Source organism: Myotis lucifugus, unplaced genomic scaffold, assembly GCF_000147115.1.
Source record: "Myotis lucifugus unplaced genomic scaffold, Myoluc2.0 scaffold_2922, whole genome shotgun sequence".
Taxonomy (NCBI): Eukaryota; Metazoa; Chordata; class Mammalia; order Chiroptera; family Vespertilionidae; genus Myotis; species Myotis lucifugus.
The window spans coordinates 104-11,717 of NW_005873970.1; the positions used below are offsets into that span (position 1 = coordinate 104).

At 48.7% G+C, this 11,614-nt stretch overlaps 1 protein-coding gene across 1 annotated transcript; it reads right to left on the bottom strand.

Annotated features, from left to right (window-relative positions):
• Positions 1-210: 210 nt before the first annotated feature.
• Positions 211-4,276, bottom strand: LOC102439533 (ornithine decarboxylase-like; the record flags this gene model as incomplete). The annotated part of the gene is made up of 5 exons (XM_006108637.3): positions 4,180-4,276; positions 3,432-3,605; positions 2,772-2,944; positions 2,077-2,211; positions 211-376 (listed from the first exon to the last, which is right to left on the bottom strand). Coding segments are annotated over exons 1-5 (729 nt in total), but the record flags the coding sequence as incomplete, so codon positions are not given.
• Between the last annotated feature and the right edge of the window lie 7,338 nt (positions 4,277-11,614).

Here is an 11,614-nt window from a genome sequence, read left to right on the forward strand (position 1 = left end):
AACAACACACACACACACACACACACACACACACACTTGTATATGTGCCCATGCCCACGCATGTAGCGTCAGAGACCTCTCAACCAACACAAAGCCCAGCTACATGCAGGCACAGGACTGAGGTTCAAGAGCTCCCTGTACACACACACACACTCTGTGCAATAAACCCCAGCTGGGGCCCCCAGACGCCCTCTCCTCCTCCCCTCTTACCTCCTCAAACTCCGGCTCAGAGCCCTCCACTCCGGGGAAGCCCCCTCCAATATCCAGGATGTTCATGTCATGCCCGACCCCACGGCCCATCTCGAACACGTGCCGGCAGTCGGCGATGGCCTGTGCAAAGCTGTGGGGATTCTGGCAGCCCGAGCCCACGTGGAAGCTGAGCACAGGTGGAGTGACAGGTGCAGAAACACACGAGGAAACGCAAGGGTCAGCAGGAGGAGATACACATTCGGAAACAGCCACACAGGCACAATGTGAACCAGCACGGACACAGACATGGGGACACACGTGACTACATGGAGCTTGTGGGCACCCACAGGAACCACAACCTTGGCTGTGGAGATGGGGGTCCCAGAGACACACACCACATGACAGTCTGTGAGTTGGGGCTCTCGTGGTTTTTGGGCAGTCACCTCTCTTAGCTACCCCTCCCAAAGCCTCGTGGCAGTGGCTCCTCTACTTTTCCTCCCTGGAATGCATGTTATCTGAACCCCAAATCTCAAACCATCCACCAGGGGGCGCAGAGGACCCATTCAGGGGCAGGTGGGGAGAGGTGAGGGAGGATGCTCCTCAGGTGCAACATTCAAGGGGGCACCAAAGCTCTGAGCAATCAACATAGTAACCTTCATGTACTATCCTATATAAGAAAGAGGTAATACGCCAAAACCGGTTTGGCTCAGTGGATAGAGCGTCGGCCTGCGGACTGAAAGGTCCCAGGTTCGATTCCGGTCAAGGGCATATACCTGGGTTGTGGGCACATCCCCCGTGGGAGATGTGCAGGAGGCAGCTGGTCGATGTTTCTCTCCCATCGATGTTTCTAACTATCTATCTCTCTCCCTTCCTCTCTGTAAAAAATCAATAAAATATATTTAAAAAAAAAGAAAGAGGTAATATGAAAATTGACTATCACGCCCTCGCACAAGATGGCCGCCCCCATGTGGTCACAAGATGGCCACCACAAGAGGCCGGCAGGGGAGGGCAGTTTTGGGTGATCAGGCTGGCAGGGGAGTGCAGTTGGAGGCGACCAGGTCAGCAGGGAAGAGCAATTGGGGGCAACCAGACTGGCAGGGGAGTGCCATTGGGGGACACCGGGCCAGCAGGGGAGGGCAGTTGGGGGCGATTGGGCCAGCAGGGGAGCAGTTAGGCATCGATCAGGCAGGCTGGCAAGTGGTTGGGAACCAGAAGTTACGGATTGTGAGAGGGATGTCTGACTGCCAGTTTAGGACTGATCCCACAGGCAGTCAGACATCCCCCGAGGGGTCCCAGATTGGAGAGGCTGCAGGTTGTGCTGAGGGACACACCCACTAGTGCACAAATTTTGTGCACTGAGACTCTCGTCTATATATATTAGAGAGAGAGGAAGAGCAAGTGAGAGAGAGAGAGAGAGAGACCTCAATTGGTTGCCTCCTATACACACCCCATCAAGAGATCAAACCTGCTGATGCAAAAATATCCATGATGAATAAAATACAAAAACTTTAAAGACAAGATTAGTTAACAGTAATTGAACCCATAGGAAAAAGAAATATCAGCAATGCCAATCCTGTCTTGATTTGAAATTTCATATTCTCTCATCATGGATTTTTTCTGCATTAATTTTTTAAATACTGTATAAAACATTATTTATCTTCAGTACAAAGTTTTCGGCATCCCGTTAAATTTTACACCCAAGGCCAGTGCCTTGCCTGCCCCACCCTCCCAGCAGCTGACACCCACTTCCTCTTCTGAGGACCACAGGGAGCCACCAGAGGCCCAGAGGGGCCACGCTGACTCGAGGGCACCCAGGGAGTCAGAGGCTGTAGACAGGCGTGGGGACCAGGAGCCCTGCCTCACAAGAGAGAAACTCCGTGCTCTTACCTGGCTCCCACCACAGCCAGGCCTAGGTCTCGGGAGGACTTGAGCAAGTGTCCACACAGCTCCAGGCTGGCCCCAAACTTGGCGCTCATGGGGATGAGGCTCTGGCTGTCCTCGGTCCACAGTCGGAGGACCAGCCTGGGAGGGGGTATGAGGTGACAGGCATTCTTAGACACATGAACCCCAGGCCTGAATGCTTTTCTGCCCCCACCCAAACTCCCTCCAGTTTCCTGGCCTTGGTTTCCTGGACTGTCCAGCATTGGAGATCCAGGGAGGGAACACACTACTTCTTTAATTTTTTAAAATATATTTGTATTGATTTCAGAGAGGAAGGGAGAGGGACCTGTCACAGGAATCAGAGACGTTAAATAACTTTCCCAGGAAACACGCAGATGGAACAAGTAAGTCAGAAATGTGAGCCCTGGTCTTCCTGAATCCTATGAGTGCTTTTCCCACGAGGTTGCTGACTCCAGACCTCCTAATGCCAGGCTCTGCCAGCGCCTCTGCAGACACAGGGAATCTTTGACAAGAGTGGGCACCAGGGAGGGCACTGGGACACCCGACCCACATGCTTGTTCTTTGCAGCTTGGACGTCTCATACTCGCCACGGAACAGCCTTCATCTCCTTGCTGAGGCCCAAGTCAGTTTGCCAGAACTTCCTCCCTGTCCCCACCTGCCTGCAGCCCTTCTAGTCTCACCTGGCCCCAGGGTGGTGCTGGGCCACCTTGGTCAGCTCCTCCTCACTGTCGAAGGTCAGGAGCTGCACCCCATGGCGGGCAGCATACTGCAGGTGGGAGATGGGCTTGCAGGGGTTGGCATAGATGATGCGTGAGGGGGCCACGCCCAGGCCCAGCACCTGCTCCAGCTCCCCCTGCCATGGGCAAAGCCAGAGTAAGGGGCTGCCTCCCTGCTGCCCTGCTTTTTGGGCACAGGAACCACGGGCATGAGGGGGTGTCCCCTACTGAGCCCTACTGTGCCTCTGGCACAGCGCTGGGCACATATTGTGTTACTTAAGCTTCTAGACTGCTCTGAGGAACATATAGTTGAACCCATTTTAAAGACCAACAAACTGAGGCTCCAGTGAAATGGCTGGGCCAGGACGGAATGGGGTCTGGGGATTAAAGCGCATGTTTCCTCCACTCCTTAGCTCAGGCTGACTGCCCTCGTCACCTAGACCAGTGGAGGGTGCACTACTCCCAGTTCATTCATTTATTCTTTCACAAACAACTGGGCACCACACACATCAGCCACTGTTCATGGGCTGCTGTCCCCACTTTTGAGACACCTGGCAACTGGGCTTGTTCCTCCAGGATCCGTCAGGCCTATGAATGAGGAAACTGGCTGTGGCCCAGGCTCACCTGGCTGGCACAGTCGAAGCCTGTGCCCAGGGCGGCCAGGACACGCAGCACCCAGGGGCTGCTGTTACACTTCACCGCATAGAAGGGCGAGACCCTTGGCAGGGCCTGGCAGAAGGCCTGGTGGCGGCTGGCCAACACTCCCAGGTCGCCCACCATGAAGGGGTCTCGGTGGTCCTGCCAAGGCAGAGAGAGAGGCAAGAAAGGCTGGGCATTGTGTCATTTCAGTGAATCCTCACAGGGTCTCCATGCGGCAAGTACTGCTGTTACCCAGTTAGGAAAAGAGGAAACTGCGGCTCTAAAATCTCTTTTAATTTTTTTCCTTTTTCGTGAATACATTGGGGTGACACTGGTTAAAAAATTATACAGGTGTCAGGTGCACTACAATATGAATCTTTTTCTCAAAGTCAATAGCTACTACATGGCAATGGTAGGATTTGAGCCTTGATCTTCTAACTTTTACAACAGGAAGACAAGAGGGCAACAAGCTTTATAGACCAAATGGGTGCCAGGACTCTCCAACCCTCACCCGGATCGCTTGGCACAGGGTGAAATCCCAGGAGCTGGTGGGGGACTAGTAGGGGAAAGGAGAACTATCCCATGCCACCGGGGAACACAGCTATTCAGTAACACCTAGTAAACTGACTTATAAAACACAAAGTCTTATTTTGTCCTCACCTAAGTAGGGACTGAAACCCACCCTCTCCACTCTCCACTCCATGACCTACCCCCCCCCCTCCTCTCCCCTCACCGAATCAGAGAGCTCCCGGATCTTCTTCAAGACCACGTCCATGGCAGATTCCTCAGGCCCCAGGGGGATGATATCCTTCATCAACGAGCTTCCAGAGCGTCCTTCGTTCTTCGAGTCCATGAGGGTGGTGCTCATCCCTGACTGTCCAACAGAGCCCTCTGCCAGGTACACTCCCAGCATCCTGGAAAGGCCTTGCAATGAGGGCACTCCTCCCTCCTCCTCCCAGCGCCCTGCTGGCCCATGGAGCCAGAGTTCCTGGGCCAGTAAGTCCTCGGGCTCCCATGCAGCCACATAGAGCTCCGTGGAGCCCTCATGAACTTTCCCATCTGTGGATGCACCTCTGGCCCAGGCCCAGCCTGCTTCAGTGACCTAGTATGAGACCAAACAAAATGCACAAAATTGCCAGGCCGGTGTTGCTCAGTGGTTGAGTGTTGACCCATGAACAAGGAGATCACGGTTTGATTTCAAAGCAGGGCACATGCCTAATTTAAGGGTTTGATCCCCATTTGGAGGCATGCAGGAGGCAGCGGATTGATAATTCTTTCTCATCATTAATGTTTCTCTCTCCCTTCCTTTCTCTAAAATCAATAAAAACATATTTTTGAAAAGATACACAAAACATGCACCTACCATAGGTGGTTGGCATCCTCTTCCAGGCTCCTGCACACACATGTTCCCATTCACAGATGAGAAATGTGACCCACAGAAAAGATAAGTGCAGAGTCCACGAGCTTTAGATTATAGGGCTAGCTGGGACCCAGGGGGTCATCTAGCCCAACATTCCACTTTACACATGTGGACAAGTGGCCCAGAGAGAGGAAAGGACTTGCCTAGGGTCACCAAGTTGCCAGTAGCTGAGCTGGGACTGGCACCTGGGCTGCCTAAAGCAGCCACTGCACCTGCTGCTGGCCACCCATCCCTGAGACTGAAGTGAGAGCCACCTACAGTCTCAGTCCTTCTGTTTCAGCAGTTGGGGCTGCACCCATGGGCCCCACTCCACCCCCAGACTCACCTGGTGCCGATCATCACCTGCTTCTTCAGGCCCAGCACAGGGGGCCAGGACCTATGGTGTCTTGGGCTTCAGGTAAATCCCTTTGGGAAGAGCAGAACTCAGCTCAGATCTCAGGCCAGGTGAAGTACCTGTGAAGGCTGTCCCTCCAAACCATGGCTACCACGACCCACTCAGCCAAAACTACCCAGCCCTGTGGGTGGCCCACACAACAGGCCCTCAGGGTGAGGTCAGACTCCCATTATAAATGAACATCAGGGATGATCAGAATAGAGAGACCCTGGAAACCCAGTCACCCACCTTCCCAACTCAAAGATGGAAACACCGTGGGCTCAGAGGTCTTCAGACAGATCAGCAAAGCTGGAATGGATCTGCGAGTGGAACCTGACCTCAGACTCCAGCTGGTCTCTCCCTGGGCTGTGTCTCTGCCCTCCCTGCACATTTAAATATCTGGCTGGGAGACTCTGATTGGATAGTGAGCCCTCTGAGTCACCTGGTGTCCAGTCACACCCCCACATTCTCACTGCCCTTTCTCTCCATATGGGTTGCTGAGGTCTTACTCTGACTTGTTGGTCCACCCAGGATCAAGCATCAGGCTGAGTCTCTGGGCCTGCCCCAAGGTTTCTCTGACAGCTGTTCAGCCCAGGCCAGGATGGGAAGATGATAAAGATCTCAGAGAAACAGAACCCAGGCCCTCAGCCCTTCTACCTCTGTGGCAGCTTGAGGAGGGAGGCAGTTCATCCCCTGAACTCAACAAAACATTTGGGGATACAAATTAACTTTGGAGGGTTATTGGTCAGGGTGGTGGTGAATATAATGTCATTATTTAGTGCTTACTTACCACCAAGCACCCTGCCATGTATCAAACCATTTAACACTCACAAAACCTTATGGATATAGTTGCAATTATCTTACAGGTAATGAAACCAAGGCACAGAGAGGCAGGATAATAATAGAATCTATTTACTAGGATCACAGAGAGTGCATGAGATAATGCATGTAAATCTCATATCTAGCACCTTCATATTACGGGTTAAGAACTCATGAAAATGAGAGAGAAAACCAAGTTGGCAGCCTAGGTAAATGCCAGGACTCGCTGCCTCTCACAACCACATCAAAATTGCAACTAAAATACAGAACAACCATCATTCAGGACCGCCTGAACTCTGGCTGAATGGAAGTCCTACAAGTAGAGATTTGAAGTAGCACACCAGTAATGAAAGGAAGGGTAGAGGCGTGAAACCGGCTGTTCCCATACCCATGTTTGGTGTGTTTTTAATCAGGAGGATATCTTGGCTGCAGAGGCCTCCCATGAGGAGCAAAGGCTCCCAGCCCCTTTTCCATATGAATAGCCTGTCCCCTCAGCCCAGGATTCCAAGCTGTGATGAAATCTCCCTATAACTTTGGGCTATAAACAAAAGCTGGGATTGTAGCCGAGTGACATGGAGGCTGTTGGAGACCCAGGCAGTTCCTCTTAAAGGGCTGGCACACAGAATTACTCAAACTCACTTCCTCTAAGCTCCAGTGCTGGGGCAGCAGCTTGAAAGGATCCAGGGATATATAGGTAGTAACTAAATTGGCATCAGGACAAGAACGCCAAGACAACTTTCTCCTAGACAAAAGTGCTAGAAGGGTCACTGTTCCTATTCTGAGGCCTCCCCTGCTGAAGAGCTGACTGACAGGCACTATATCTGAGTTTCCATCAACCTGGCTCACACTGTGCACTCTACCCTGGTGATTCCCTGAGACCCTACCCCACCCAGTTTCCAACCCTACCCAATTCGCAGCCCCACCCAAGGGTCTGCAGAGTCTTTTCCATATGAATGGCCTGTCCTGGCTCAGGCTTCAGACTTTCTTAAAATCTCTCAAGCAAGCAGCAGCTGTTGTCAGCGAGCCCCATACCACTCAATAAGAGGCCCCATGTCTGGCACTGGCAGCAGCCTGCCTTGCTTCACAGCTTGGCATCTTCTGGGTACTTTTGAACCCAATACAAGTAGCAGCCATCTGCAGATCACTCTGTATCTCTGGCTAGGTGGCCTCAGGCAGGGCAAAGGCAGTGGCTGACTTTGTACCTCCAGAGTGGCCCCAGGGCCTGTGTACCCAACGGACAGCTTCAGACCATGCCAGATTACAACCTTACACATCCATGAGCAATACACTCAAGGGACAGTCTCAGAGCACCAAAGCCCCACTGAAGGAAGTCCTGCTCCATAGGAGTGTCTCCTGTATGGCATCTCTTCCACTGTAGTCACAGCTGGAACTCACAGCCAATTGGCCTGGAGGTCAATTCCTCCCAGCGATGCTAACAGCAATCAAGGCACAACTACAGCAAGACAGTACACACAGCCCACAAAGGGGTGCATCTAGAGTGCCCAGCTTAGGTGATGAGGGATGCTGAACCACTGGGCCCTACAGGACACCTACTACACAGGTCATTCTACCAATTCCAGGAGACATAGCAGCTCTACCTAATACATAGAAACAAATACAAGGAAGCAGCCAAAATGTGGAGACAAGAAACATGTCACAAGTGAAAGAACAGAAAAAACATCCAGAAAAAAATTAAGTGAAATGGAAGCAAGTAATCTACTAGATACAGAGTTCAAAACAATGCTTATAAGGATGCTCAAGGATCTTAATGAGAGTTTCAAGGACTTAGTGAGAATTTCAAGGATTTTAGTAAGAATTTCAAGGAAATTAGTGAGAACATCAAAGACATAAAAATGGACCAGTCAGAAATGGAGGATACATTAACTGAAATTAAGAATCATTGACAGGAAATCAACAGTAGAGTAGAGGATTCCAAGAATTAAATCAGCAATTTGGATTATGGGGAAGCTAAAAACACCCAACCAGAAGAGCAAAAAAATAAAAAATAAATAATTTGAAGATAGTGTAAGGAGCCTCTGGGACAACTTTAAATGTACCAACATTTGTATCATGGAGGTGCCAGAAGGAGAAGAGTGAGAGCAGTATATTGAAAATCTATTTGAAGAAATAATGGCAGAAAACTTCCCCTACTTGGTGAAAGAAATACACTTATAAGTCCAGGAAGTGCAGAGGCCCACACCAAAACACATCTTTCTTTTTTTAAATTAAATATTTATTGTTCAGATTATTACATTTGTTCCTCTTTTTTTCGCCCCATAACTCCCCCCCTTCCAGTTCCCACCCCACCCTCCGCCCTCACTCCCCACCCACTGTCTTCATCCATAAGTGCACGATTTTTGTCCAGTCTCTTCCCGCATCTCTCACACCCCTTTTCCCCCCAAGAATAGTCAGTCCATTCCTTTTCTAGGTCCCTGATTCTATTATAATCAACAGTTCATTCTGTTCATCAGATTATTTATACACTTGATTCTTAGATTCACTTGTTGATAGATGCATATTTGTTGTTCAAAATTTGTATCTTTACCTTTTTCTTCTCCTTCCTCTTCTTAAAGGATACCATTCAGCATTTCATATAATACTGGTTTGGTGGTGATGAACTCCTTTAGCTTTTCCTTATCTGTGAAGCTCTTTATCTGACCTTCAATTCTGAATGATAGCTTTGCTGGATAAAGTAATCTTGGTTGTAGGTTCTTGGCATTCATCACTTTGAATATTTCTTGCCAATTCCTTCTGGCCTGCAAAGTTTCTGTTGAGAAATCAGCTGACAGTCATATGGGTATTCCCTTGTAGGTAACTGAGTTTCTTTCTCTTGCTGCTTTTAGGATTCTCTCTTTGTCTTTTGCTCTTGGCATTTTAATTATGATGTGTCTTGGTGTGGTCCTCTTTGGATTCCTTTTGTTTGGGGTTCTCTGCGCTTCCTGGACTTGGAAGTCTATTCCTTTCACCAGGTAGGGGAAGTTTTCTGTCATTATTTCTTCAAATAGGTTTTCAATATCTTGCTCTCTCTCATCTTCTGGTACCCCTATAATTCTGATGTTGGTACACTTGAAGCTGTCCCAGAGGCTCCTTACACTATCTTTGTATTTTTGGATTCTTTTTTCATTTTGCTTTTCTGGTTGGGTGTTTTTTGCTTCTTCACATTTCAAATCTTTGACTTGATTCTTGGGCTCCTCTGGTCTGCTGTTGGGAGTCTGTATAATATTCTTTATTTCAGTCAGTGTATGCTTAATTTCTAGTTGGTTCTTTATCACAACATCGAGGGTCTCATTAGATTTGTTGTAGATCTCAATAAGTTTATCGGCGGCTTCTAGACAGTTCTTGAGAGACCTTAAAAGTGTGGTTCTGAACTCAATATCCTCCATTGACAGTTTTGTCCTGTTTCTTTGTTTCCGCATTTTTTATGCTTTCTTGGTGCACCCCCTAGTGGTCTTTGTGCGCAGTCTTGTTGTAGTTAAGCCTTGATTGTTGTAGTTAATACTAGGGGGATTTGACCTCCAGGCCAACTGGCTGTGAGAATCAGCTGTGTCTGCAGTGGGAAAACCATTGTCCTCTGGGGAGGTGCTAATCTAGCCTTTGCCTGAGGCTATCTGGCAAATGGCTCTGCACAGGGCTTGGGCGGGGCGGGTCGCAGGGGATCAACAGGGTGGGCAGAGGGAGCAGTTATGGCTGCTCTCAGTCCTGTCCCCAGAGGCTCTGCCACTCAGAGTCCCAGCATCCACTGCAAATCTTGGAGAGAAAGCTGCCTGCGTTCCAACCGATGCCAGACAGTCCCACTTCTCCCTATTGAGTCTGGGTCCCTAGAGACTCGCCCAGAACTGGAGCTCAGAGCCTGAGATTCCCTCCCGATTGAAAACAACAACTGCGCCCTCAGCCACCAGCCTGCTCCGCGCGCACCACCGCACCTTTGTATTTTCCGCACTGCGCCTCCTCTGAGTCTCGGTATACTGTTCTCTTTCCTTCTAGTTGAAGAATTTCCCCTCAGCCAGCCTTCCTGTGGTTCTGGGTGATGTCTGTTCTGTCTTTCAGTTGTATTTTTGAAGTGGTTGTTCAAGGCAGCAAACTCCAGTGTTTACCTATGCCGCCATCTTGGTTTCCTCACCAAAACACATCTTAATTGAAATGCCAAAGGTTAAAGACAAAGAGTGAATCTTAAAAGCCACAAGAGAAAAACAGCTAGTTACTCACTAGGAAGCACCCAGACGACTATCAGCTGATTTCTCAACAGAAATTTTGCAAGCTAAAGGGAGTGGCAAGAAGTATTCAACGTGGTGAATAGCAAGGACCTACAACCAATATTACTCTACCCAGCAAAGCTATCATTTCGAATTGAAGGTCAGATAAAGAGCTTCAAGGGAAGAAAAAGCTAAAGGCGCTCATCACTGTCAAACCAGTATTACATGAAATGTTGAAGGGTCTTCTTTAGGAAAAAGAAGAAGGAGGAGGAAGAAAAGAAGAAAGAAGAGGAAGAGGAGAGGAAGAAGAGAAAAGAGATAAAAATATGAACAATAAAATGGCAATAAATACATATCTACCAACAATTGAATCTAAAAATTAAAATAATTTGTCCTAGCTGGTTGGGTTCAGTGGATAGAGCATCGGCCTACAAACTGAAGGGTCCCAGGTTTGATTCTGGTCAAGGGCACATGCCCAGGTTGCAGGCTCAATCCCCAGTAGGGGGCATGCAGGAGGCAGCCAATCAATGATTCTCTCATCGTTGATGTTTCTCTCTCTCTCCCTCTCCCTTCCTCTCTGAACGCAATAATAATATTTTTAAAATACATAAATAAAATTAAAATAAATGAACAAGAAATCTAATGAACAAAATAAACTGATGAATAAAATAGAACCAGAGGCATGGAAACATGGAATAGACAGATGAATCCCATCAGGAAGTAGGGAGAGGGGGTCAGAAGAGGCAACTAAAAAACTTATATGCATATATTCATTACCTACGGACACAGAAAATAGGGTACTAAAAGCCTGGGGCAGGGTGAGAACAGGGTGGAGGGGGGCAATGGGGAAAAAAAGGGAGACCTCTGTAATACTCTTGACAATAAAGATTTTTTGAAAATAACTCATTAAACTAGTTTATGATAATAATGATGTTAGCATGACAAAGAACTTAGAGATCATCTACACCAGCAATTTTTAAACTTTTTGCCATAAAAACTAACATATGGACCCTACAGTGGATATTTGTCATGTCTTGTGGCTACCCACCATCTATGAACAGCCCCTCCTTCACTCCCTCCCTTCTGCCATGGGGAAGCAAGAAATGGACCTTCCCAGACTCCTTTGTAGCAGGGATGTGTGAGGATATGACCTGGGATCTATCAGATTCACTTGCCAGCATGAGGATCAGCTGGTTATAAAAGTGACTGCAGCAGGCATGTGGGTAGTGGTGAAATAATATAAATAAATAAATAAATAAGCAAATGAGGCTGGGACTCAGTAACGGGTCACGATCAGACAGGAGGAGGTTACATGTGCAGGTGAGGCCTAGAGCAGTGACAGAGACAGAGGCAGCGGCTCGGG